The sequence below is a fragment of the Macaca nemestrina genome, chromosome X (assembly GCF_043159975.1).
Source record: "Macaca nemestrina isolate mMacNem1 chromosome X, mMacNem.hap1, whole genome shotgun sequence".
Lineage (NCBI taxonomy): Eukaryota > Metazoa > Chordata > Mammalia > Primates > Cercopithecidae > Macaca > Macaca nemestrina.
Genome location: NC_092145.1, coordinates 42,781,620 through 42,805,680, shown reverse-complemented (window position 1 = coordinate 42,805,680; position 24,061 = coordinate 42,781,620). Strand labels below are relative to the sequence as shown.

General features: G+C 40.0%; 1 protein-coding gene across 6 annotated transcripts in view; it reads right to left on the bottom strand.

Annotated features, from left to right (window-relative positions):
- The window catches only part of LOC105490486 (LHFPL tetraspan subfamily member 1), a 257,433-nt gene that overhangs the window by 109,897 nt on the left and 123,475 nt on the right, over positions 1 to 24,061 (bottom strand). For 5 of the 6 annotated variants that reach the window (XM_011756199.3, XM_011756204.3, XM_071089046.1 and 2 more), the window contains one exon: positions 14,628 to 20,611. The exons of the other annotated variant lie outside the window; for it this stretch is intronic. In XM_011756199.3, coding sequence (XP_011754501.1) covers positions 20,430 to 20,611 — 182 coding nt within the window. In that variant the 3' untranslated portion in view covers positions 14,628 to 20,429. Of the gene's footprint in view, positions 1 to 14,627; positions 20,612 to 24,061 lie in introns of those variants that run through there. 6 annotated transcript variants of the gene reach the window in all.

Here is a 24,061-nt window from a genome sequence, read left to right as displayed (position 1 = left end):
GTACTTGCCTTTTAGGACTAGGCCACTTATCAATAACAGGAAGTAGGGATGCATGGGTATGCAAGACTACCAGACTGACTGACCTTAAATGACCTTCAATACAAAAGCCAGATTCTCTAGAGCTTATTCGTTTTACTTATCTGAAACTTTATACCTGTTGATTAATAAGTCCCCATATTGTCATTCCAATAGCACCAATAATGACCATTCCAGTCTTTGGTTTTATGAGTTTCATTATTTTAGATACCTCATATAAGTGAAATCATTCAGTAGTTGTCGCTCTGTATCTGGCTCTTTTCACTTAACTTAAAATGTTTTAAGATGCTAGATCTCATGTTAAGTGTTCCTAACATAATAAAATAAGATAATAAAAACCAGGGATTCTCAGCAGGGGCAGGGAGAAAAGCAGTAGAGCATGAGTATTTTGAAAAATCTACAAAAGTTATTATGATCTCCACCTTGAACCTTGTATCTATGCATTAGCAAGTCACTCTTATTAATTTCCTAATTTACCAAAGAGACAAAAATGGCCCAGATAAGCAACATGACCTACAGAAGGTCACCCATCTAAGAGTCCTGCCAGAACCTGCCTGTCTCCTCAAGTGCTGACACACCCATTACTGTTAGCCCACTAAAAGCTTTGACTATGAGAGTAAGTGATTTAGAGCAACCCCCACTCAGCACTGAGAACAATCTTCTTTCACATGTGTATTAGCTCATGCTGCCACAACATAATGCCATAGACTGGAGATTCAAACAACGGAAATATTTTTTTTTCACAGTTTTGGAGGCTGGAAGTCCAAGATCAAGGAGTTGGCCGATTTGGCTTTTCCTGAGGCCTCTCTCCTTGACTCCCAGAGAGCCGCCTTCTCACTGTGTCCTCACTTGGCCTTTTCTCTGTGTGTGCACATTCCTGGTGTTTCTTCTTCTTTTTATTAATATAAGGACATCAGTCATATTGGATCAGGGCCCCATCCATATGAACTCATTTAACCTTAACTACCTCTTTAAAAGCCCTATCTCAAAATACACTCACATTCTGAGATACTAGAATTTAAGACTTCAACATATGAATTTGTAAGGGATGCAATTTGGTCCATAACAACATGAATACTGTGACAACTAGGCATAAAGAATGTTCATTCCAGCTTCACCCTGCATCCATGAAACTACATTGCACTCCTTCCCCATTCCCTGCCACAAAAAAAACCTTCCTCTGCTCCTCTATAACCATCACTGCCACTTCCACTAAATCACATCCCTTCTACTCTTCTCCAATGCCACAATACCCTATCGCTCTAGTTCTTCTGCACTATCCTGGGGCTATCTGTGTCTTCCACAAGTCCTTTTCATATATGGGTTCTATGCTGCCTGGCAGCCCTATTAGTTTCTTAAGGATAGGGACCAAATCTTATGTTTCCCTTGGCTCCCAAGAACAGACAGCAAATGTCTGTGCATAATCTACACTTGTGCTGAAACTACTTCATACCCTGTTTAATGACATGAAATGAGAGTAAATGTCATGGCACTCCAGAAATGTTGACTGAGTGACTACTGAGAGATAGGAACAGAGTCACCTCATCCTCCTTTCTGCCACCTTTTCCTAGTCTTTTTCAAACACCATGAAAAAGGCCTTGCTCTCTGCTTCTGTTAGACTGTTCTATTTTCTACACTTACACTCTAGGCAGTGAGAAACTCAAATAAGAATAAAGGGCATTTATCTCACTCTGAAAGGCTGAGGTTTTTTCTGTGCTGCTGGGGCTCTCACTCTCCCAACTAAAGAGCTCAATAACAAAAAATAAAATTAGGAAGAGGAAGTGAGGAAAGGGAAGGAAAAAGGAAGAAAAGGAATGAACAGAAGTGGAAAAGAAGGATGATCAAGCATTAGAGCAGGCACTGATGCCCTCCCTGCTGAGAACAGGAAGGAAGCCACATTTTGTAAAGCACCTGTTAATATAGCTTTTTCTCTGGACAAAGTCCCTAATGGAAACTGAGAGAGGAGTGAGCCCTGTTTCATTCTCATGATCATGTTAAAATGTGTAACCTCATTATCTGGCTCCTCATCAGCCCAAGAACAAGGGCAGCAAGTGCCTTGTGGTTTATTTTTATTTCTGATATCATCTCCCTGATCCCAGAGGAAGCCCAGTCTGGCTTATTTAAGGCCACATGATGTGACTGTTAGTCTCGTGTGTGTCTGAAGAACGCTTCCTGTCTTTTGTAGAGTGGAGAGAGAAAACCTAAGCTGAACCCCTTAGTTGTGTGGCCCTCACCTTCTGACCAGTAAGCAGTTTAATAGTAACCATGAACCACAGAAGCAGCTCAATTATGCTCTAAGTCAGTGAGGACACTAAGCAATTGCACCTGGTTCAGTGACCTTATTTGTTAACAGATAACAGTTGTGGAGTACTTCCTGAACACAAGACTTTAAATGAGGGACAGTGGGACTTTCCCATGGAGATAACATGATCTATGGTTTCAGGAGCTCCATGATCCAGGGAAAAGACTAATTCAATAATGTATTAGTTTTGTATTGCTGCCTAAAAATTACTACACACTTTGTGGCTTACAATAGCATTCATTTGTTAGCTCATCGTTCTATAGTTCAAAAGTGCAGCATGGTTTAACTGGAATCTCTGTTCAGGGTCTTACAAGGCTAAAATCAAGCTATCGACTGATCTCCATTCTCATCTAGAGGCCCAGAGCTCTCTTCTAAACTCATGTGGTTGTGGTAGAATTCAGTTTGATGCAGTTATAAGACTGAAAGTACCCATTTTTTTGCTGGATGTCAGCCAGGGGAGCCAATCTATGCTTTGAGAGACCACCCACATTCTTTGTCATGTGGTCTCCTCCATATTGAAATCAGTAACAGCATTTTAATTCCTTCTTATGCTTTGAATCTCTCTGACTTCTCCTTCTGCCTTCCTTTTTGACACCAGCTGGAAAAAAGTTTTCTGCTCTTAAGGGCTCCTTGATTAGATTAGGACTACCGAGATAATCTTCCTTTCTGGAAGTCAACTGTGTCATATGATGTAATGTCATCACAGGAGTGATATCTCAACTTATTAGGGAGTGGCACCTGGCTGGGGGTTAGGAGTATATTTTTAGAATTCTAACTACCACAAGTAATAAAAGGAAACTTGTATATGTGTGTGCACCCACAAAGGTTCTCTACCCCCACTTATCACCATGCACAGATTTGCAGAACTGTGAGTCCATAAATGAGTACATATCTAGGAACCAGCAATAGTCAAAATTTCCCCCAACTTATTTTCTTGTCGTCACTCTGGAAATATAATGATCCCGTCATCTCAGAAACCAGTGTAGTCCTTGAGCTTAAACCACAAAAGAGTGACTGCATTTACAGCTATGTTAGAATACTACTTTGTGAACAAATTTTCCTTCATGGTTGTCCAAAGAATAGAAACCATTTTTGTTTGTTGGTTTTTACAAAAGTGCTCAATAGTGTGGGGCACGGTGTGGTGGCCCTTCACATTTCATAAGCTACCTCGGACCCCAAATCTCTTTGAGTTGTTGACTTTGAAAATACTAATACTTCTATTTATCTCAATGCTCATGACTTTTCCATCATTTAGAAATAAAATGAACTTTTGACTGTGGTCCCATCTAACAGTCTAAAATGTAAATTCAAAGAGAAGATAGTGCACGTGACTGAAGACATGAAAGCAGGATAGGTTAGAGTTAGTGGTGCAGCTGGGAATGAGGTTGAGTAGGGGCTAATATCTGTATTGGTATGAAGATTTACAGAAGAAAATATGCATAATTCTCCAGAACCCAATAGGGATGGAAGATAAATATGATTATGTTTGGATGGTACTATGCCAGCAATGCAAATGATAAATGTCCTTGAAATTTAAGGTGTATGAGGATTCTAGTTTTTTTCTCTCTAAAATAAATGGAGGAAGAATAAATTATAGAGGATGGCACCCATTTATACCTCCACTCTATATTTGACTTATGTTTTATATCTATCATAGAGTACATTTTTATGACTTCCTTTGAGCTTCCCAACTACCCTGTGAAAAGAATGACAATTAAAAAAAAAAAGTCCTTCATTGTATTTGCTCACTGAAACAACCCTAGTCGGGTGAGAGCTCAGAAATAAGGGACAATTGTGTTGTTAATGAGTTAATGTTCTACAGGACCAGCTGACTCAGACCTAAAAGTATGGTGTGGAGATGGGCTGGTGCTGGCTGAGAGAGCAGAACTGTGAAAGAGCTTAGAGATCTGTGGGGAACTGTAGTGTCAAAGAGAGGAGGAAAGCTTGCATAACAATGAGAAATACTTTTCTTCTTAAGTTGTTTGCCAAAGAGTTCAGAGTTTGGTTTAGGAACCTGGAATGCTACTGCATCAGAATTTTGTATAAGTAATGACAGCATGTTTGACCTAGAAAGATGAAATATATAAGGGTCAGACAAAAAAAAAACACTTTGCATTCTTGGGGACGGGGGGCTGAAACAGAATTGTGGAATTTGACTGGGAATATGAAAGTATAAGTAAATTTAATGAACCAATGAAAACTGTAAGAGCACAATTTACATTTTAATCTACAATAAGCTGAAATCAAAATAGAGATCATGTACGTTTGATTTTCTTAATTGGCATTTACCTTGAACCAGAAATTCCTATTGATGTTAGAAGTACAGCTGGCCACCCATATCCATGTGATTTTCATTCATGGATTCAACCAACCATGGATTGAAAATATTAAAAAAAAGGTACAATTTTTTTCTTCTTGATTTTCCCTAAATGACACAGTATGACAACTATTTACATAGTATTTATATTGTATTGCGTATTATAAATAATCTAGAGATATGTAAAGTATGCAGGAGGATATGAGTATGTTATACACAAATACTATGTCATTTTATATCATGAACTTGAACATCCATATGTTTTGGTATCCAACGGGGTCCTGGATACTGAGGGACAACTTTGCATAGTCTGTGCACTCTAAATAGTGAAGTGTGATAATCTGGCAGTGATACCTGGCTAATAATCCAAAATCCCTCCAGAACTTGTTGCAAAACAGATTCGTAGGCTTCACTGTAGACCTATTAAGTCAGAAGCTCCACAAACACATTTGAAGGGAAGCACCACAGAAACTGAAGGAAGGACTGGAATCTCAGGAACAGGGATCTCAGAAAAGAAACTCCTTGATATAGTTTGACTCTGTGTCCCCACACAGATCTCACCTTGAATTGTAATAATTCCTATGTGTCAAGGGCAGGACCAGCTGGGGAAAATTTAATCATGGGGGCAGTTTCACCCCAAGCTGTTCCTGTCATAGTGAGTGAGTTCTCACAAGATCTGATGGTTTTATAAGGGGCTTACTCTTTTGCTTGGCACTCATTCACTCGCCTGCCACCTGATGAAGAGGTGTCTTCAGCCATGATTGTGAGTTTCCTGAGGACTCCCCAGCCATGCAGAACTGTGAGTCAATTAAACCTCTTTTCTTTATAAATTACTCAGTTTTGGGTATTTCTTCATAGAAGCATGAGAATGGATTAATACAGTTAATTAGTACCAAGGTAGTAGGGTCTTGCTGTAAAGATACCCGAATATGTGGAAGCAACTTTGGAACTGTGTAATGGGCAGAGGTTGGAAGAGTTTGGAGGGCTCAGAAGAAGACAGGAAAATGTGGGAAAGTTTGGAACTTCCTAGAGACTTATTGGATTGCTTTGACCAAAATTCTGATAGTGATATGGACAATGAAGTTCAGGCTGAGTGGAGATGAGGAACTTGTTGGGAACTGGAATAAAGGTGACTCTTGCTATGCTTTAGCAAAGAGACTGGCAGCATTTTGCCCCTGCCCTAGAGATCTGTCAAACTTTGAACTTGAGAGAGGTGATTTAGGGTATCTGGCAGAAGAAATTTATAAGCGGCAAAGCATTCAAGAGGAAGCAGAGCATAAAAGTTTGGAAAATTTGCACCCTGACAATGTGATAGAAAATAAAAACCCATTTTCTCGGGAGAAACTCAAGCCAGCTGCAGAAATTTGCATAAGTAATGAGGAGCCAAATGTCAACCACCAACACATTGGGGAAAATGTCTCCACGGCATGTCAGAGACCTTCCCAGCAGCCCCTTCCATCACAGGCTTGGAGGTCTAGGAGGGAAAAATGGTTTCATGTGTCAGGCCCAGGGCCCCCCTGCTCTATGCAGCCTTAGGACATGGTACCCTGTGTCCCAGCTCCCTCACCTCCAGTGCTATGGCTAAAAGGAGTCGAGATACAGCTCAGGCCATTGCTTTAGAGGGTGCAAGCCCCATGCCTTGGCAACTTACATGTGGTGTTAGGCCTGTGGGTACTCAAAAGTCAATAATTAAGTTTTGGGAACCTCTGCCTAGATTTCAGAGGATGTATGGAAATGCCTGGATGTCCAGGCAGAAGTTTGCTGCATAGGCAGAGCCTTCATGGAGAACCTCTGCTAGGGCAGTATGGGAGGGCAATGTGAGGTTGGAGCCCCCACACAGAGTCCCCACTGGGGCACTGCCTAGTAGAGCTGTGAGAAGAGGGCCACCATCCTCCAGAACCCAGGATTGTAGATCTACTGACATCTTGCACCATGCACCTGGAAAAACCATAGGCAGTCAACATTAGCCTGTGAAAGCAGCTGGGAAGAGGACTGTACTCTGAAAAGCCATAGGGGCAAAGCTGCCCAAGGCCATGGGAGCCCACTTCTTATATCAGCATGACCTGGATGTCAGACATGGAATCGAAGGAGATCATTTTGGAACTTTAAGGTTTAATGACTACTCTATTGGATTTCAGACTTGCATGGGCCCTGTAGCCCCTTTGTTTTGGTCAATTTCTCCCATTTGGAATGGGTGTATTTACCCAATGCCTGTACCTCCATTGTATCTAGGAAGTAACTAACTTGCTTTCAATTTTACAGGCTCATAGGTGGAAAGGATTTGTCTTGTCTCAGATAGGACATTGGACTTGGACTTTTGGGTTAATGCTGGAATGAGCTAAGACTTTGGGAGACTGTAGGAAGGGCATGATTGTTTTGAAATGTGAGGACATGAGATTTGGGAGGGTCCAGAAGTGGAATAATATGGTTTTGCTCTGTGTCCCCACCCAAATCTTACTTTGAATTGTAATAATCCCCATGTGTCAAAGGCAGGACCAGATGGAGATAACTGAATCATAAGGGCAGTTTCCCCTCACACTGTTCTCATGATGGTGAGTTCTCACAAGATCTGATGGTTTTATAAGGGGCTTTCCCCTTTGCTCAGCACTCATTCTCTCTCCTTCCACCCTCTGAAGAGGTGCCTTCTGCCATAATTGTAAGTTTTCTGAGGCCTCCCCAGCTATGCAGAACCTTATCTCAGGTATTTCTTCATAGCAGTGTGAGAATGGACTAACACACCCCTGGAATGCAGGAAAGGAGAGTTAGCTAGCAACAGAGGCTACAAGGTTGTTTTCTGAAGGCTACACTAACCACTCATTTTCATTAGCAGATATTAAAATTTATAATTTTTTTCAGACAAAGAAGCAGAGACTCAGAGAGGTTGAGGCTTGCCCAACATCATACAGTTAATTAGAGGCAGAGCCAGGTTTGGAACCCATGTCTTCTGACCTTTTTGAGAGTTTTCACGTCTAGGTTCTTGACCTTGAGTACGTTCTTGTTATATGTTATTGAATATGGCAAGGATTTAGGAAAAGAAGATTAGAGGACAAAAAAAGAGACCCCCTCATTACACTTACCACAGACACTAAATAAGGGTCATCAAATAATGACTAAAATCACTGGTTACTTAGTGAGCTAACTGATGGATGACAATCTAAAGATTCATAAACATATGATATCTGTTGGTACAAATATATTAATTTTATAAAGAATTAATCTCACTGAATTGATAAGCATTTTATTGTGCAGAACAAACAATCTTAGATGAGGATTTTGCAGGCTGAAGGGCAAGTATGTTGACTTGTGTCACCTGTTGGTGAAAGATGACATTGCAATCTAGCTGAAACTGCACATTTTATTTCATTTTTAAAAAATTTCACTTTCACTGCTGGCATACATGAGAACTGCACATTTTAAATGACCAAGAGTGAATCTAATTTCTAGAAGTGAAGAATTTAAAATGATAATATTGTGAGATATAGCAGCCATTCTTAGTGCTTGAGGAAGGAGCAAAAGAAGAATAAAGCATCACAGGCTTGACCACTTTGGGGGCTCAATAAATAATACCCCAAAGTATGGCACTTTGACATGCTAAACTGAAAAAGCAGCCTCAAAGATTCTCTGACCTTCCCTGCTTCCCTTTCACTCAATCTTCCATCTCTTCCGAAGCACAGAATGAGGCTGTTCTCTGATGTCCCCTTATCTACTTTAAAACTGGACCACCAAAAAAGAACACAACTGCCTTCAATCTCTTCCCTGAAATTTCATTAACCAGAGAAGATTAAAACTCCTGTCATAGAGAAAGAAACTGAAAATTAAACACCACACCTACAATAGAGCCCAGACAAACTTTGTCCCAAACTATTGTCTGTTCTCAAATCCCATTCAAATCCCAAAAATAATTATTTACTAACCATTGTCTGAACACTGGGTCCATTCATTCCCCCTAAAAAACATTTACTCCAACAACCGTCATCTTCCCTTCCTCTAAGAAGAAGGGTATATATGCTTCTGTACCCCATTGGGTTATGGGGTATTCATTTTGTGATTCCCCTGTGCTACACACATTAACTAAATCTGTATGCCTTTTTTACATATTAATTTGCCTATTGTCAGTTCATTTTCAGTGGATCTTCATAGGATGAAGGGGAAAGCTTTCCATCTTTGCCCCTACAGCAACATAGCTGAGAAATTGCTCACTGAATGATTGATGCATTAACCTACCTTCCTCAAACTTGCCGTTAGGTTGGGGCCATGTAGCTAGTTCTGACCAATGGGAGTGACGTGTACCACTTCTAGGTCCAGGAGGTTAAGAGCTGGTGTTCCTCATCCATCTTTCCCTTTGCCCTTTGTGGTCTTAGATGCTATATATGAAGATGGTGGTACCACAGAAAGAAAGAAGGGAGCCTTAATCCCCAAGTCACTGCTTGGAAGAGAATTCCCACCAATCTGCATTAAACTTGGTGAAATAAATTTTTGCTGTGTTGAGATTAATGAAACTTTGGTTTTCTTTTGTGGCAGTTAGCAGTTACTGATCCTAATGTAGTTTCTAACCTTCATGGAAATATTCAATTTGGTCAGTTTTTTACGTGATTCCTACATCCCCCCACCATATGTCATTAAATGCATTTTTAATTGTATGAAAAGATTGATGGTAAAATTGTATTGATACTATGTAAATGTATTTGTATCATTTTGTTGGAGGCCACATATTCCGTAAAACAATGTAGTTAAATTTTAGGCATTTTCCAGGATTCCCAACAAGATTACTGATTATTGGTATAAGCAATACATTCAGAATCCAATCATAAATGTTTCAAAACTGGATTGTGGTGATGGTTGCACAACTCTATGAATATACTGAGAATAACTTGATCATATGCTTAAAACAGGTAAATTTTATGATGTATAAAGTATATGTTAAGAAGGTTGTTTTTTAAAAAGCCAACAAGTTATGGACATTTTCAGAAATTTTTGTCCATGTTTGCATGTCGATCACAATTATTTTCAAATATACTTCAAGGATTCCTAAGTACAAAGCCATCAAATACGGCATGAGCTAAATAATACAGCCTTATAATCAGGAGAGCTAAGGATAATATCCCCTGGCCCAAGAAGAAGTCTTGCCAACAGCATCTATATAGTGAGTTTGGGCATGGTTTCAGTTGGCAGGTCCCCAACAAATAGGAGAGATGATGCATCATAAAAGATAGTACAGCAGGAGATAGTCCTCAGAACATGGAACACTTGGGAACCCTAAGAGAAAGCAGTTATCATAGATTACTAATCTCTCACCTATATCATAAGGAGCAGAAGCTAGAGAGTTAGCTCCTGCTGAGACACAGAGTGATGACTACAGGCAATTCTGAACAGAGCCATCCTTAAGGAAAAGGGGCAAATATCCCAAGGTTGCCTCTGGAATGCGTTTCTTCACTTATCTTCCCAAACCTTTGCCTGGGGTCCTTATGTTGCCCATCTGTCCAGGAGTAGAGGAAAATAAGATATCACATAATATTAAGCACAAGAAACTATTGGGAGCATATCCCCAGTGAAGCTTATAAGAAGTAGCTGGAATGAACAAGGCATAAACCAAAAGAATAACTCCATAGTAATAAAAGTAGATATGGAAATGACAAGCTGGTGTGGAAGATATTATTTTAGTAAAGCAGCCTGCCAAATATTCCTGAACTGATACCACATAGGCAACTGTCTATTTTGTAGCAGTAATAATAACTAATGTTTATTGAGCATTTACTATGTGTCAGGCCCCATGTTAAGTGCTTCATATCATTACACTATTTAATACTCTTAACCAACATATAAGATGGGTATTATTATCCTCAGTCTACAGATCAGGAACACAGAGGTTAAATAACTTGTTAGAGATTGCACAGTTAAGAAACAGTTTCTTGTCTACACCTTACACATTACAAAGTGCTCTGTACATTATTGAGATAGTTCAACAGAGAAACCACATATCCAGAATAGAAAAAGAAAAAGAAAAAAGACTGACATAATTGAGCGCTTAGATGCCAGGTTCAATATGATGCATATTCCCAGGTATAATCTTGTTTAACCCTCAGTAAAATCCTGCATGACCATTAGTGTTGTCCTTACTACAGATGAGTAAACAGTCTCATTCTTTCAACAAATGTTTACTGAGTGCCTATTGTGTGCCAGTAGGATGCCTGCACCAGAGCAGTCAACAAATAAGGCTCGTTGCTTGGTTTTGTAAAATTTACATTTTAGTGGGAAGGAGAGAGAAACAATAAATAAATGCGCTATGAAGAAAAATAAAACAGAATAAACAAGGATAAGGATTCCTTGTTTCCTTCCTCAAAAATAACCACTCTCCTGAATTTACTGTTTATTATTTTATTATTTACTGTTTATTATTCCTGTTTGTATTACATACACATACATTACATATGTTCCGGCATATGAACATTGCATAGTTCAGTTTTTCATGTATTTCAAACCTAGTATCATACAACAACAAGCGTTTGCTCTCTTGTTCCCAGGTCTCTATGTCAGCTGGGGCAGCAATGATTCATGTATTTTCATTCTGAGTTTGAAACTGAAGGGATAGTCTCAAGTGATATGTGCTTCTCATTGTGGAGGTCAGAAACTCCCAAAGAAACAAAACAAAAATATGATGCTTCTTAAGGCCTTGGCTCAGAATTCTTACATTATCAGTTCTACCCAAATATTCTACTGGACAAAGTGAATCTCATGGCCAAGGCATCAATAGACTGGGAAAATATACTCTTCCAAAAGATGCAAAAGATGTAGTGTGAGGAGGCATGAATACTTGATGAACAAAAATATACTCCATAACAAATATGTAGTATTGTTTTACATGTTTTCAAACTTTTGGAAAAGGTATGCTCTGAAGCCATTCTGCAACTTGCTTTACTCAGTCAACATTATGATTTTGAGATGCATTCATACATGTGACTCCAAGTCATTCATTTTAATTAAGTAAATATATCAAATTTATTTTTCTATTCTCCCACTGGTAAATATTTGACATTTTCTATTCCAGATATCAATGACATTGACAGTCATCATTGTATATGTCTTTGTCTGCTGTTGTACTAGAGTTTCTCCACAGCAAATTCATAAAGGAGAAACTACATTTACACCTACATCTTCATCTTTACAAGATATTGACAAATTCTTCTCCAAAGTGTCTATGCCAATTTATATTTGAGCCAGCAATGATGACAGTTCTTATTTCTTTCCAACACTTGCTATAAACGGACTTTTACATTTTTACCAAACTTACAGATGCAAATTGTATCTTCTTGTTACTTTAATTTGTATTTCCCTGAGTTTAGGTAGTTAAGCATCCTATCAAGTTTCCTTCTAAGTTCATTACTCAATCATACCCTCTGCCTGTGTTTTATTTTTATTGAGTTATTTAGATTTTCCTTATTGATTTGTGGCTCTTTACATTGTTTTCATATTAATCCTTAATTAGCTATACCTTTACAAATATTTTTCTCCCAGTCTGAGGCTTACCCTTTCATTTTGCTTATGATACTGTTCATTAATGAGGCTTTTTTAAGTAGCAAATGTATCTTTTTTGATCACAGGTGCACTATTAGTTGGCTGGGACTGTTTCCTCACTCCAGGATCCAGGCTGTTTTCAACAAGAGTATTTTGTGTCACCATGGGAGAGGGAAAGGAGATCTCTGGAAGGGCTCACACTGGAAAATACTAATAATTCAGCCTGGAAGTGGCACATATCACTGCTGCTCACAACCCACTAGCTAGAACTAGTCACATGGCCCACTCCCAACAGAAGGGGACCAGAAAAGTCAAGCTGACCTTTTCATTAAACAGACATTTTGAAATTTTAATGTAGTCAAGTGCATCATTCTTTCAATTTATGGGCTGTGCCTTTTGTGTCTTTTTTAGAAGTTTCTTTCTATATTAAAGTCAAAACAATATTTTTCTAAGTTATCTTTTCAAAGTTTGAATTGTTTCACATTTAGGTCATTAATCCATCTGGAATTAAGATTCTTATAAATGGAGTGTTTTAGGGATATAATTTCATTTCCCAAATGTTATCGTTTGTTGGATTTGTCTATCCTTTCCTCATTGGTTAATAATGCTATTTCTATCATATCTATCTAGTTTCCTTATAATCATGAGTCTGTTTCTTGATCCTCTATTCTGTTCCATTTATCCATTTGTTCATCTCTGTGTCACTACCACACTTGTTAATGATTATAACTTTAAGTCTTTATATCTGAACACAAATGTGAAGATGAGCACGTAAACTTACACTAAAAAAAGACAGAATATTTATTGGAATGGCATTGAATTTATAGATTCATTTTGAAAAAAACCTGACATGCTTTAAAAAACATCTCAAGTCTTTCCATTCCTGAAACCTATTTATGAATCCTTTTTGTCTTTTCCCATGTTGCTTTATAATTTTTCTCCATCTTTTGTAAGATTTAGTCTTAGGTACCCTATATTTTTGGTTGCAATTGTGAGCTGAAATATCTTTGTCCTTTTTTTCCATTTTAAACTAGAATGCTCCTAAATTTTTTTTTTAGTACAATGTTTGCTAGAGGCTTATTAGATACCTGTTACCATAGTAGAATATTCCTTTTTAGTCTCAGTTTGCTGAAACTTTTTTGTCATTAATGTCTTAGGGTTGTAATAGTAGAGATAAGAGAAGTGTGTAGATAACAAATATATTTTGGAAGTAGACTTGTTAAGATTTGCACATGGATTGGAGGTAGCAGCCCAGGGAAGGAAAAACATCAGAGCTTATTCCGAGGTTTTGGCAGAAGTGCTGGTGGGGTTGGAGGAGAAAACTAATAATTTCCTGTTGCACAGGTTAAATGTGAGCAACATGACTATGTTTAAATCAGAGCATCATCAGCATGTAAATGAGATCACCTGGGGAGATTCTAGATATCGAGAGGAGCTATGTACCCTGGATCATTTCAACACTGGGAGGTTGAACATAGGCAGATGATCCAAAAAAAAGGATGAGAAGGGCTACCCAAGGAGGTAGAAGGGAAAACCCAGTAAGTATAGTGCCCTTTAGTTAGTAAGATGGGGATGATTACAAGGAATGGGTTTAGGATTGGAAGATTTGGATCTTGGTTATGGATATGTACACTCTGTCAAGTCTACCGGATATCCAAGTAGAGACATGGAATAAGTAGTTGAACATTTGAGCCTGAAGTTCAGAGACGTTTGGCCTAGAGATATTAACTTGGGAGTCATCAGTACTTAAGTCAGTGGTTGTCAATCTAGGCTGAACATTGAAATCACATGATGGCTTACAAAATTTATATATATCCAAACCCTACCCTAGACCAATTAAATTAGAGCTTCTGAAAGTAGATATTGGCACTAGCAAATCATAGCTGATTCTGGTTTGCAATCAAAGATGATAACCATTGGTATAGACCAGTGCCTCTCAAACTTTAATGCAAATGAATCACTTAGGGATCTTGTTAAAAATGCAGATTCTGATTCAGTAGGTCTGGAGTGGAGCCAAGATTTTAAATTTCTAATACATTCCCAATGTGATACTGATGCTTTTGGACCATAGCCCACCCTTTGTGTAGCAAGGGTATAGATAACATGTAAAGCCATGGGATTGAATGAACTCACCAAGGGGGTGAGTATAGACAAGGAAAAGGTGCAAGGGTACCTAGTTTTTCTCTCTAAATAGGTGAGAACTTGGTGTAAGCATTGAGCAGGGAAATTATTACATTTAACCAGGGTTAGGGTTTTTTTTTTTTTTAAATAAATATATGGCAGAATTAAAGAGGGGAAAAGAGTGGAACATTTATGCAAGGGGTGATTACAATGATAAACTAGGGACTCTAGTTGTGTAACTAGGATGGGGTCAAATAGTTGGTAGAGTGGGGATGTTAAAAAACATGAGATGAAAGAATAAGAAGTGTTGGTCAGGAATGGGAGATTTGACATCAGGACTTTAGTGATTTGTGTTTATTGTTGATATCAAGAGTGGGAGCTAAAAAGGTTGGGAAGAAAAAATATATTATTGGAGGTAAAGAAGTCAAAGTGTTTAGAAGCCAGTAAATTGGAAGATTGGTTCACATGATGTTGAAATTTCTAAAAGGACAAAAGAATTAAAAATAGAGAAGAGACTGAGCCAGGTGCTAAAGTCCTTATGAATGAGGGATGACTAGGAGGTCAGTAGATGATGGCAAAAATAAAGAGAGGGTGGTATGGTGTAGTGGCATCTATAGATTCTGACTCAGTTGAACTGGGACAAACAAAAGCATCAAATTTTGTAAAAGCTTCCCAGCAGATTCTAATGTCGACCAGGATTAAAAATCACTGCGTTAGAATAATCAATGCAAATTAAAATGAATGAGGCCACCGAATGATTAACTCCTTCTATAGTTGCTGAGAATTGTGGAGCCAATAGCCAGTGTTATCTTAGAATGTTAGTAAGCTCAGTTAACTGCCTTGCCCAAGGACACACAGCTAATAAACGTTTGAGCTGCAATTCAAACCTTGATTTGTCTGACTCCAAAGCCTGGACCGACTTCACTTTACCGTGTTGCCTAGGAGGACAATGTTTTAGTGCAGAAGATACTGAGATATCTTGGAAAGAAAGTCAAATTGCCCCAAATGAAATTCTAGTAAGCTACAGTGGGAGGAGACACTTTCTCTGGAATGGTTCTGATATTTACCACTTTATTTACCCTTTTTCTCTCTTGAACTTTCTACCAGCTTTGATTCTCATCTATAGTTTCTACCACCTCCTCTAATGTCTCTTTCATGTAGCAGAGATACTACATGAAAGGGAGCCAACATCAGGGTCTTGCCAATGTGGATGCTGGCTGGCCCTGATGCCCCCCTGACTCCCAAGTACTATTTTCTGGGCCTCATTTCTGGAGGGGAAGGAAGGAGAATATGGCGTTGCCATATTCAAAACCTAGCATTTTGTCTCCCCCTACTTCTGCCTCCTAATGTATCAGCAGCTCTGTATAATGAAAATCTAAATTATTTGTGTGCACACATAGCAACTGTTTATTTGCTGTTAGCTTTGAGGACTCAGTGGGGGTTTGACGAGTTTAGAGAAGAGATCAACCCTGGGAGAGCCAAATCTCAGAAGCAGGTGAAAAAAATGAAGCTTAAAATGCATTTCTCTACATCTGAGAGAGAGGCCAGTAATAAATATCTTTCAACTCCAGCCCCACTCCAGCTCAGAAAATGCTCTTTAACCAAGAAGGTGGCTATGACTCTTTGGAGGGGCCCTGTCTGCTGTCTACTAAGAAAGCTTTACTGGGTATGGCCAGAGATTGATTGTGAGTTCTAGAAATAGCACACCTTTCCCCTCAAGCCACCAAGTAGGATGCCTTCCATCCTTTACAAAATATATTGAGTATTAGTTTTCTTGAAAGTTCCATTTTTTCCCATCACCAGGCTTCCTTGGGACCAAATACAATCTTGAAACTACTTTAAATTAATATGAATATTTCTACAGAAAGCGAATGCCAGACTCTGAAGAAAGTGTCCCCATCACATATTGAAGGAGCTAGACCTTTCCTTGGCACAATTTATGTGACAAATGTATAAAGCCTCTGCTTCCCAGAAGCTTCCTCATTCCCTCATCCTCACAGGGTTGTCTCTCATCCAGCCAGGACTTCATATTGCCATCTACTCTTACATAAGCCAGAACTCCTTTCCCAGAGACCAGAACATTTCCATCTTGGCTCAGGTCACACGCTCCTGCAAGGCACAACCCACTGCCTGGAAGTCACTAGCAGCTGTAAGTGAATGAAAGCAGCTTCTCCCCTGAGAGCAGAGGTAATGAGGTGTGACATTAGAGAGACAGCACCACCGAAGACACACCCCAGTGACTTAACACTTGCTAGCCCAGGTGTAGAAATTTCAATCCTCTAGACACAAAAGCATGCCAACTAGGTAGTTGCTGCCCATCTGACATTATTTTCTGAAAGGAGTATCTTGCAAAATGGGCTCTTATGAAATACTAAATGGACTGTGAGTTAGTCCAGAAGAATCACTTCCCACCTCTCTCCCCCTCCCCAAGAGCTAAGTGGTTCCAGGGTCAGAATGGGCCCATAGTTAGGCACTCAGCCTGCATGCCCAGGCAAGGAACATGACAGCCAGCCAGGCATGGGACAAACCGCAGAGTCTTTTAGGTTCTTACCTCACTCATTCAGCCTCCACCTGACCCATGGGCTCTCCTTCCTTTCTGTACAATAGCAGCCCAAGACACAGATTTTGCTTCTAAAAGTTTTCTCCAGGCCATGGGGAAAAGAACCTAGTCTTATCAGACATCTATGTAAAAACAAGGCCTGGCAGGAAAGAAACCAGACACAGGCAAGGAGGAATTTAAATTTGAATTGAACATGGGGCTAGATCCGTCTTTGAATATAAGCCCCTGCAGGCCTGGTTTCTTCACAGAAAAAAAATAATCTCTTTTAAATCCAGTTTCCTTTCATTGGAAAACAGGAGAAAACAGTCCAACTTAATTCAACCTGCAACTAACTCCTGCAAGGTGATAGTTATTTAAAGTGTTATTTCAAATGACCCCCTTCCTCTTCAGTCTCCTTTCCAGGGTCCAATTACTTCATAGTGTGTTTAGGTGTCTGGGCCATGGAGGAAAGCAAAGCATATAATTCCTGGGAAGCAGTGCGTAAGGCAATGGCATTGCCTGGTGGCTAAGAGCACTCACTGAAATGTTATTTTCCACTGGCCCCTCATACCCCCAAGCTTCATTCTCCACCCTTCCCTGCCATGCTCTGTGCCAAAGGAGTCTGACCTCAACTGACTATAGCAACAGGCTTCTTTTCCAGCTGCTGTATGGCTGGATCTGGCTAATGATGGGCACTGGCAGGAGATCAAAGAGTGGAAAGAGAGTGAGATATGGGTGTTCATTCCCCTCTCTCCCTCCTTACTGCATTTGGGCAGAGACTACATTGTGCTACCTGAAGCAACAGCTCCTGTGAGGCAGCCCCTCTTGTACATGTGCAGTACTTACTGGATGCCAATAACACTGTTTTTCCCCTTTGTCTTTTCAGTGTTAGGAGTAGTAATAATAATAGCCCCTCACTGTTCATACTCTTTCTATGCCTCACCATCAGTGGTAAGTTCCCTTAACCCGGCACACACCATCATAAATTGTCCTTTCACTGAGCTCATCTCCGCTAAACTCCTTGAGTATACCGTCTTTTTCTTGGCAGGATTCTGACTTATACAGTCACTTTGACAAAGTCTATCCTACAGAAATCCAGAAGGTTGCCTAGCCCGAGAAGAGAGATCGACTGATCCAACTATCTTTTCTGAAGTGAGCTATCTGCCTTTTCTCAAATATTTGACATATTCTCTATACCGTGGGCCTTCCTAAATTAAAGTTACATTATTGTGTCGACACAATAAAATTGAGGTTTAAGGTAGTTGCATTTTTGTTTTAGCTGTTCTTAGTCATCTTTCTTAAAGAAAGGAGGTGCTGCAAACACATTGCTTCCTTCCCAGTGAGGTATGTTCAAGTTGGCCTTACCTTAAACACTTAATGCAGTTCCATGAGGGAGATAATACGTGAAATGAATTCAATCACCAGTTCCCTACCACCTGTTATTCATCTTGCATTTGCCATCTTGATGATAGGAGTCGCTCACATACCAGAGTGGTCATCCCAAAATTTTCACTTGCCAATACCTACACATATCCATTAGACAACGTACTTCCTAAATATCTTCTTTCGAATTCATCTGTCTTCTCCGGCCTCACAGTCACTACCTTCCTCCAGGCCTTGATCGTTTTATACTTAGATTATTGAAATATCTCTAGTTCTCCTCTTCTTTTCTTTCATTCTCCTCACTTTAGCCAAACTTATCTTTGAAAGCTACAAGTTTGTTCATGTCACTTCCCTTTCAATGACCCTTCTTCAGGATAAAATTCAAATGCCTTATTATGGAGTAAAAGGTCCCACGGAATCTGGCTACTGCTTCCCTTTTCAATTTCAGCTTTTGCCACCTCTTTTTACACCCATCTGTCATTCTAATGCTGTCTCCATGACTTGGCTGCCATCATTACTTGTCTTGTGCACTCTTTGCCTTTGCTGACAAAGCTCCTGCTATTCATCTTTCGGACCCATCTTAGGTATCTTCTTTGCTAGGATGCTTTCCCATGAACCCCTTCATGCCAGGTTGGTTTAATGACTTCTCTGTGATCATTTAGCTATTCTTCTTCACTTTTCTAGCACTTAATACACTGACAAGTACTTGTCGACATGTCTCTCAATACCTCACCACTATCCCTTTTAAGGTGAGAAATTGTCTTTGTCCTTTTATCCCCAGAACTTAGCACAGAATGTGTCACACAGTAAGATACTCAAGAAATGTTTTCTGAATGAGTGACTCAGTAATGAATCAACTATAGATGGGGGAAGCATTTAAATTCACTTACCTATGTAAAGCCAATGGAAGAATTCTGACCTCTCATGAGATGGAATGTAACTTATGAAATCAGTTTTTTTCTATTTCTATCCCTCTAGGTAGGGCTGTACCAAAAACATGCTGGAATTATTAAGAATAGAAACAGATGAGCTGGCCTTTTGAATCACGGGCCCTCCTCATTCCCTAAAGCTGTAGTTATGGAACAATAGAGCTGGCCTGAATTAACTGGGGTGGGTGGGGGAGGAGTGAGACAAACTCTGCCCCCAGGAGACACCAAGTTCTTCTACACCATCCATCAACCTTGAGCACAGATGGGATGGAGTCCAGGCCTAAAAATACATCAGCCCTAGGTGACATCAGTGCTGTGTTCTTTTGTGGCTAACTCGCCCCAGATGGAGGAGAGATCATTTGACGAACAGTCTTTGAAACAGGCAGATGAACTTATGTCACATTAGGAGTGACTATAGGGGGTAAAAGGCCACCGTGGATTTCCTAGTCAATAAAAATGATCTCTGATAGAAATTTCAATAAGTATCTAACAGAAACATCCTTGTCACTGTCACTGTCACCATGAATTTAAATTGATTGAGTGCCCCACAAATGCTAGTCTATTCTCAGTACATTTGATGAACACCATTTCTGTATCTCTAAAGGATTAGGGAATATTTGCTACTATATATTTTTTTTGCTCATCACCCAGTCAGAACACAAAATGAATGCCTATGAATATTCTAAAGCATAATGAGGAAGGGGCTCCAGGCTAAATGCAAGTATCCTTGACTAACGTTTTCCCCACTGTGAGTCACCCTCCCCCCTCTCCCGAAGCTTCCCCACAACCAGGGGGAAAAAGAAAAGTGGGGAAAAAGAAAAGCAGGGAAGAAAAAGGAAGAGTCAAGGTGTACTCCTGATAATGACACAAAAATTGAGCAGTAGTACTCCAGAGATGTTTGGGGGTAGCAATAAATACTTGGGAATGAACTGTGTGAATGGAGTGGTAGGAACCAGCCCTGCCCATCTCATGCTCCCTCCCTACACAGCTATTCTTACCCAGCCTTAGCTTTGGATCCTATTTTGCATAAAGGAGTACTTTGGGTCTTCGGGTTAGCAGGTACTTGCCAGTTGGGTAAATGTCTGAGATTGTTTCCTCTAGATGAATTTTATAAACAGCCAGTGACCTACTGGCTAAAAGATAAGTGAAAATGAATGACAGTTAGTTTAAAAAACATGCAAACACTAAGCTACACTAATGACAGTTAGATGACAAATGGCCTAATCCTTAGTAGCTCTTTTCAGGGCTCTCTCCTCCCATTTCCCACCCTCTCCAATCTTCTTTCAAAGCTCAAGGTTTGAGGCAATGGTCAAGCTCCATAGCATAAGAATTGGTATTCCTCATGATGCTCTCCACCAATATGACAGGCTTGGGGTTTCTTCCAGCAAAGCAAGAGAGCCAGGTGCAGATCAACATGGCTGCAGCTGCTCCACCTCCAGCACAGTAATAGGCCCAGCCAAGCCGACACGTACCTGTGAGAACAGGGACAGAGAATGAGGATTGGGTTGTCTTTTCATATTTTCTCTTTGGTAATGAACTATAGAAATGATTCCAGAAAGTATAGTTTTTATACATTCTCTTTGAGATGCTATGGTTAGGGTGAGAATAGGAAACAGTGAATGCCCCTGGGCTTCCTATTTTCTTCTTTCCTTCTGTGCTGACTGCTGATCTTTGCTTTTTAGCAAGAGGTTGTAAGATTTTATTTTTTTGTTAGAGTAGGAGCCTGGGGGTGGTATGGGTGGCAATGCTAATGACAATGATGACAAGAACAACTTGATAAGATGTCAAGCATTATGCTAAGCTCTTTAAACATATACCTCACTGATCATTACAGTAATTATATGAGATAGGTACTCTTATTATCTCTGTTTTACAAAGGACAAAGCAACTGAGGCACACACAGCTACAGAAGATGAGGCAACTGAAAACCACACAGCTGGCAAGTGCTAAAGATATAAATGCTGACTCATCATGACTTCAAAACTCCACACTTTTAACCACAGTGATAGAATACTGTACATGGGCTGCCTGCATCATCAGGGGATTAGACAGGTAAAATAAAATCCACTCCCTCTTACATCATGTCTCTAGCCTAACCTAGCCTTCCAACACCCAGGAAAGAAATATGCATTGGAATCAAAGCCAAGCTTTGAAGTAGGTAGTTTTCTCTTTATAAGGTAACGGGAAAGGTCACCTGCTCAAAGACATCCACCCCACCACCTGCTATTCCATCAGAGACAGGTTCCTTTGTCTGAAAGATTTGTGACTTTTCAGCCATCCTTCAGAAAATGTCAATGCCTAGAGAAATAAGAGCTATTACTTTAAAAGGTATCAAAGTAACTAACTGCTAAAATAAAGTTAAGCAAACAGGACTCCATAAATTATGGTAGGGTCCCAGTGATACAAAATTGCAGAAAGGCCCTGAAAAGAAAGATAGGCAGCAACTTTCACCAACCTCTAAATCTTGAAGAAAGTTAATCCTGACTACAGTCAGTGGAAGATGTCAAGATTGATCTGTATGACAATTTATTTTTTAAAAGGCTAAATTCAAATAGCCAATTATTTATTTTCATATAGTACCTGGTGAACCTTAATTTTACTGCTTTTAATTGATTAGTTGGTGTGTCCTAGAAAGAGTCTAAGATGGCCCCAAGCTTGGCTGCTTTCCTTTCCCATTCAGGCCAGCCTAATTTATCCTCACATTTCCCATCTCAGAAATAAAGTAGTCTACCACCAAGTCATGTCTCATGCTGTTTATCCTGCCAGAAACATCTTCTCTCCTCTTATTCACCAATCTATAGCTTCCTCAGAGCACAATCCAAAACTTGGCACCTGCTTGAAGCCCTCCCTTAATTCACTGCATTGGGCTCATATCACCTCAACCAAGTAGCCCTCCAGGAATGTATCTGTATACTCCATAAACAGATGTACCTGCTGGACAAAACATTGGGAGAAAGATTTACATTTCACAGTTTTATCTGTCCTTTCCTCTCTTCCAGATTGTTGGCTCAATAGTACAGATGCATTTGTTTCTTTTTGTGATTATACTTTCATGTGCTCTATCCACAGTGGGTACCATTTCAGTATGTGTGATTTAGCCTAACAGTACTTCAAAGCTGAGTACATTGGCATTTTCAACCCTTAACACCTAAAACTACGGCTTAAATTTTGAATTAAAGTTGAAAAACCAGTGAATATAGTATTTTATTTCTTTCTGGAATGTGCCCTGATCCCTTGTACCTTAAGGCTTATGTACATTCTGTTTCCTTTGCCTAAAATATTTACTGCATGTGCACGTGTATGCATATACTTTCCACTACTTTCTTTACTTAGTCAATGTTTAATAATTCCTCAGAACTAAACATAATCATTAATTCTTCAGTAAAGTTTTCTCTGACCTTCCTAAGTCAACTTCCCTCGTCAGAGGCTCTCACAATACCATGTATCCTTCCTCTCTACTTGAATGGGTGAATGGATCCCTTATCCCCTCTTATGACCAGTGTCAAGTGTTACAGTCCTTCAGAGGAAATAGTACTTTACCAATAGACCTGGGCAGTCATATAAGTTCCTGAACTCCTGTGGTCCCACCCAAAATCATGGTGAAAGCCCAATTACAGCAGCTATGAAAATAGTGCAAACCTCAGAAAGAGCAAATTTGAAAGAGAAGCCTCCTTTGAGAAAGGAGCTCAACTATCTCCAAAGTAGTTTAAACAAGAACAACAATGGTGGACTCTGAAGACAGTAAACTGAAGAATAACGTATAGAGACAAGCAGCCTATAGAGCTGTATCCCCGCCTTGTTGTTCCTCCCCCTAGACACACACACACACACACACACACACTCTCATGCACACACAGACTCCCTGGTTCACATACACAAAGTAGGAAGGTTTGAACGATGTTTTGGAATTCACAGAGTGAAAACTCCAGAGACTGGAAAACCTTCAACTTCTTGCCATCACTGGGAGGAAGACTGCAGACTTTATTGCATCTACTTCACAAACCATAATATGAGGCTCTGGTGATAGCCCTGGGAACTCTCTCAGAAACAGAGAGGTAGAGGCAGAAATCCAGACCAAGTCTCTTTACTCCCAATTCAGTGCTGTGCCCTCTGCAGGTTTTTTCATCATACCCAAAAGCATTTTCCTCTTACGGGACCCTTGACCTGTAAGCCCTAAGGAGGTGGGTTCCTAAGTCAAGTTGTAATAGACTCACCTGAGCTTCTCTTCTAACCCCCTCCAACAAAAATCTCCTGTACTCACCTGGCAGAGGAGACAGGAGCCAGCTCTCAGGTTGGCCCATTGTCAAGCAACTTCATCCTCCCCAGCTTATTCCAAATCTAGTCTAGGTAAGACATCAAAAGTCTCATTTTGTTTCTTCAGCTGCCTGTCAGGTCATCCCCTCATTCGAGGAGCAAGGATATTTCTATTAGGTACATGCACCCTGGGATCAGGGAAAGACTCATTTCTCTGAATGAAGAGAATAAATGCATAGCATGCCATTACCCCAAAGCCCTAGGCAGGAAGAAAGCTGACAGAGTGGTCAGCTCCAGAGTGAAGAACTGGCTAGAAAGGCCCCAGTAAACCTCACTGAAGCCAGACCAGGTATCACTGGGCTAGGAGCCAACACTAAAGTGCTCCTATTGCCATCCCAAGTGCCTTGTGAATTCCCTCTCACAGAGATTCCTGTTAGACCTCTGAAGGCATCTAAGCCCCAGGCTGCTGTCATAAAGGAAACTAAGGAGAAAGAGGGGAAATACCTCTTACATCCACATCCCTCCCCACAACTCTACCTGTTATCTACTGGAGGAAAGGAAGAGATTATATCATTGGCATTGTGAAAGAAAAAGAAAAAGCAGACCTTTTAAGAACTACCTTACCATTTGGAGAGCCACTGTAAGCACTCAGTTACTCCACAGAAAAC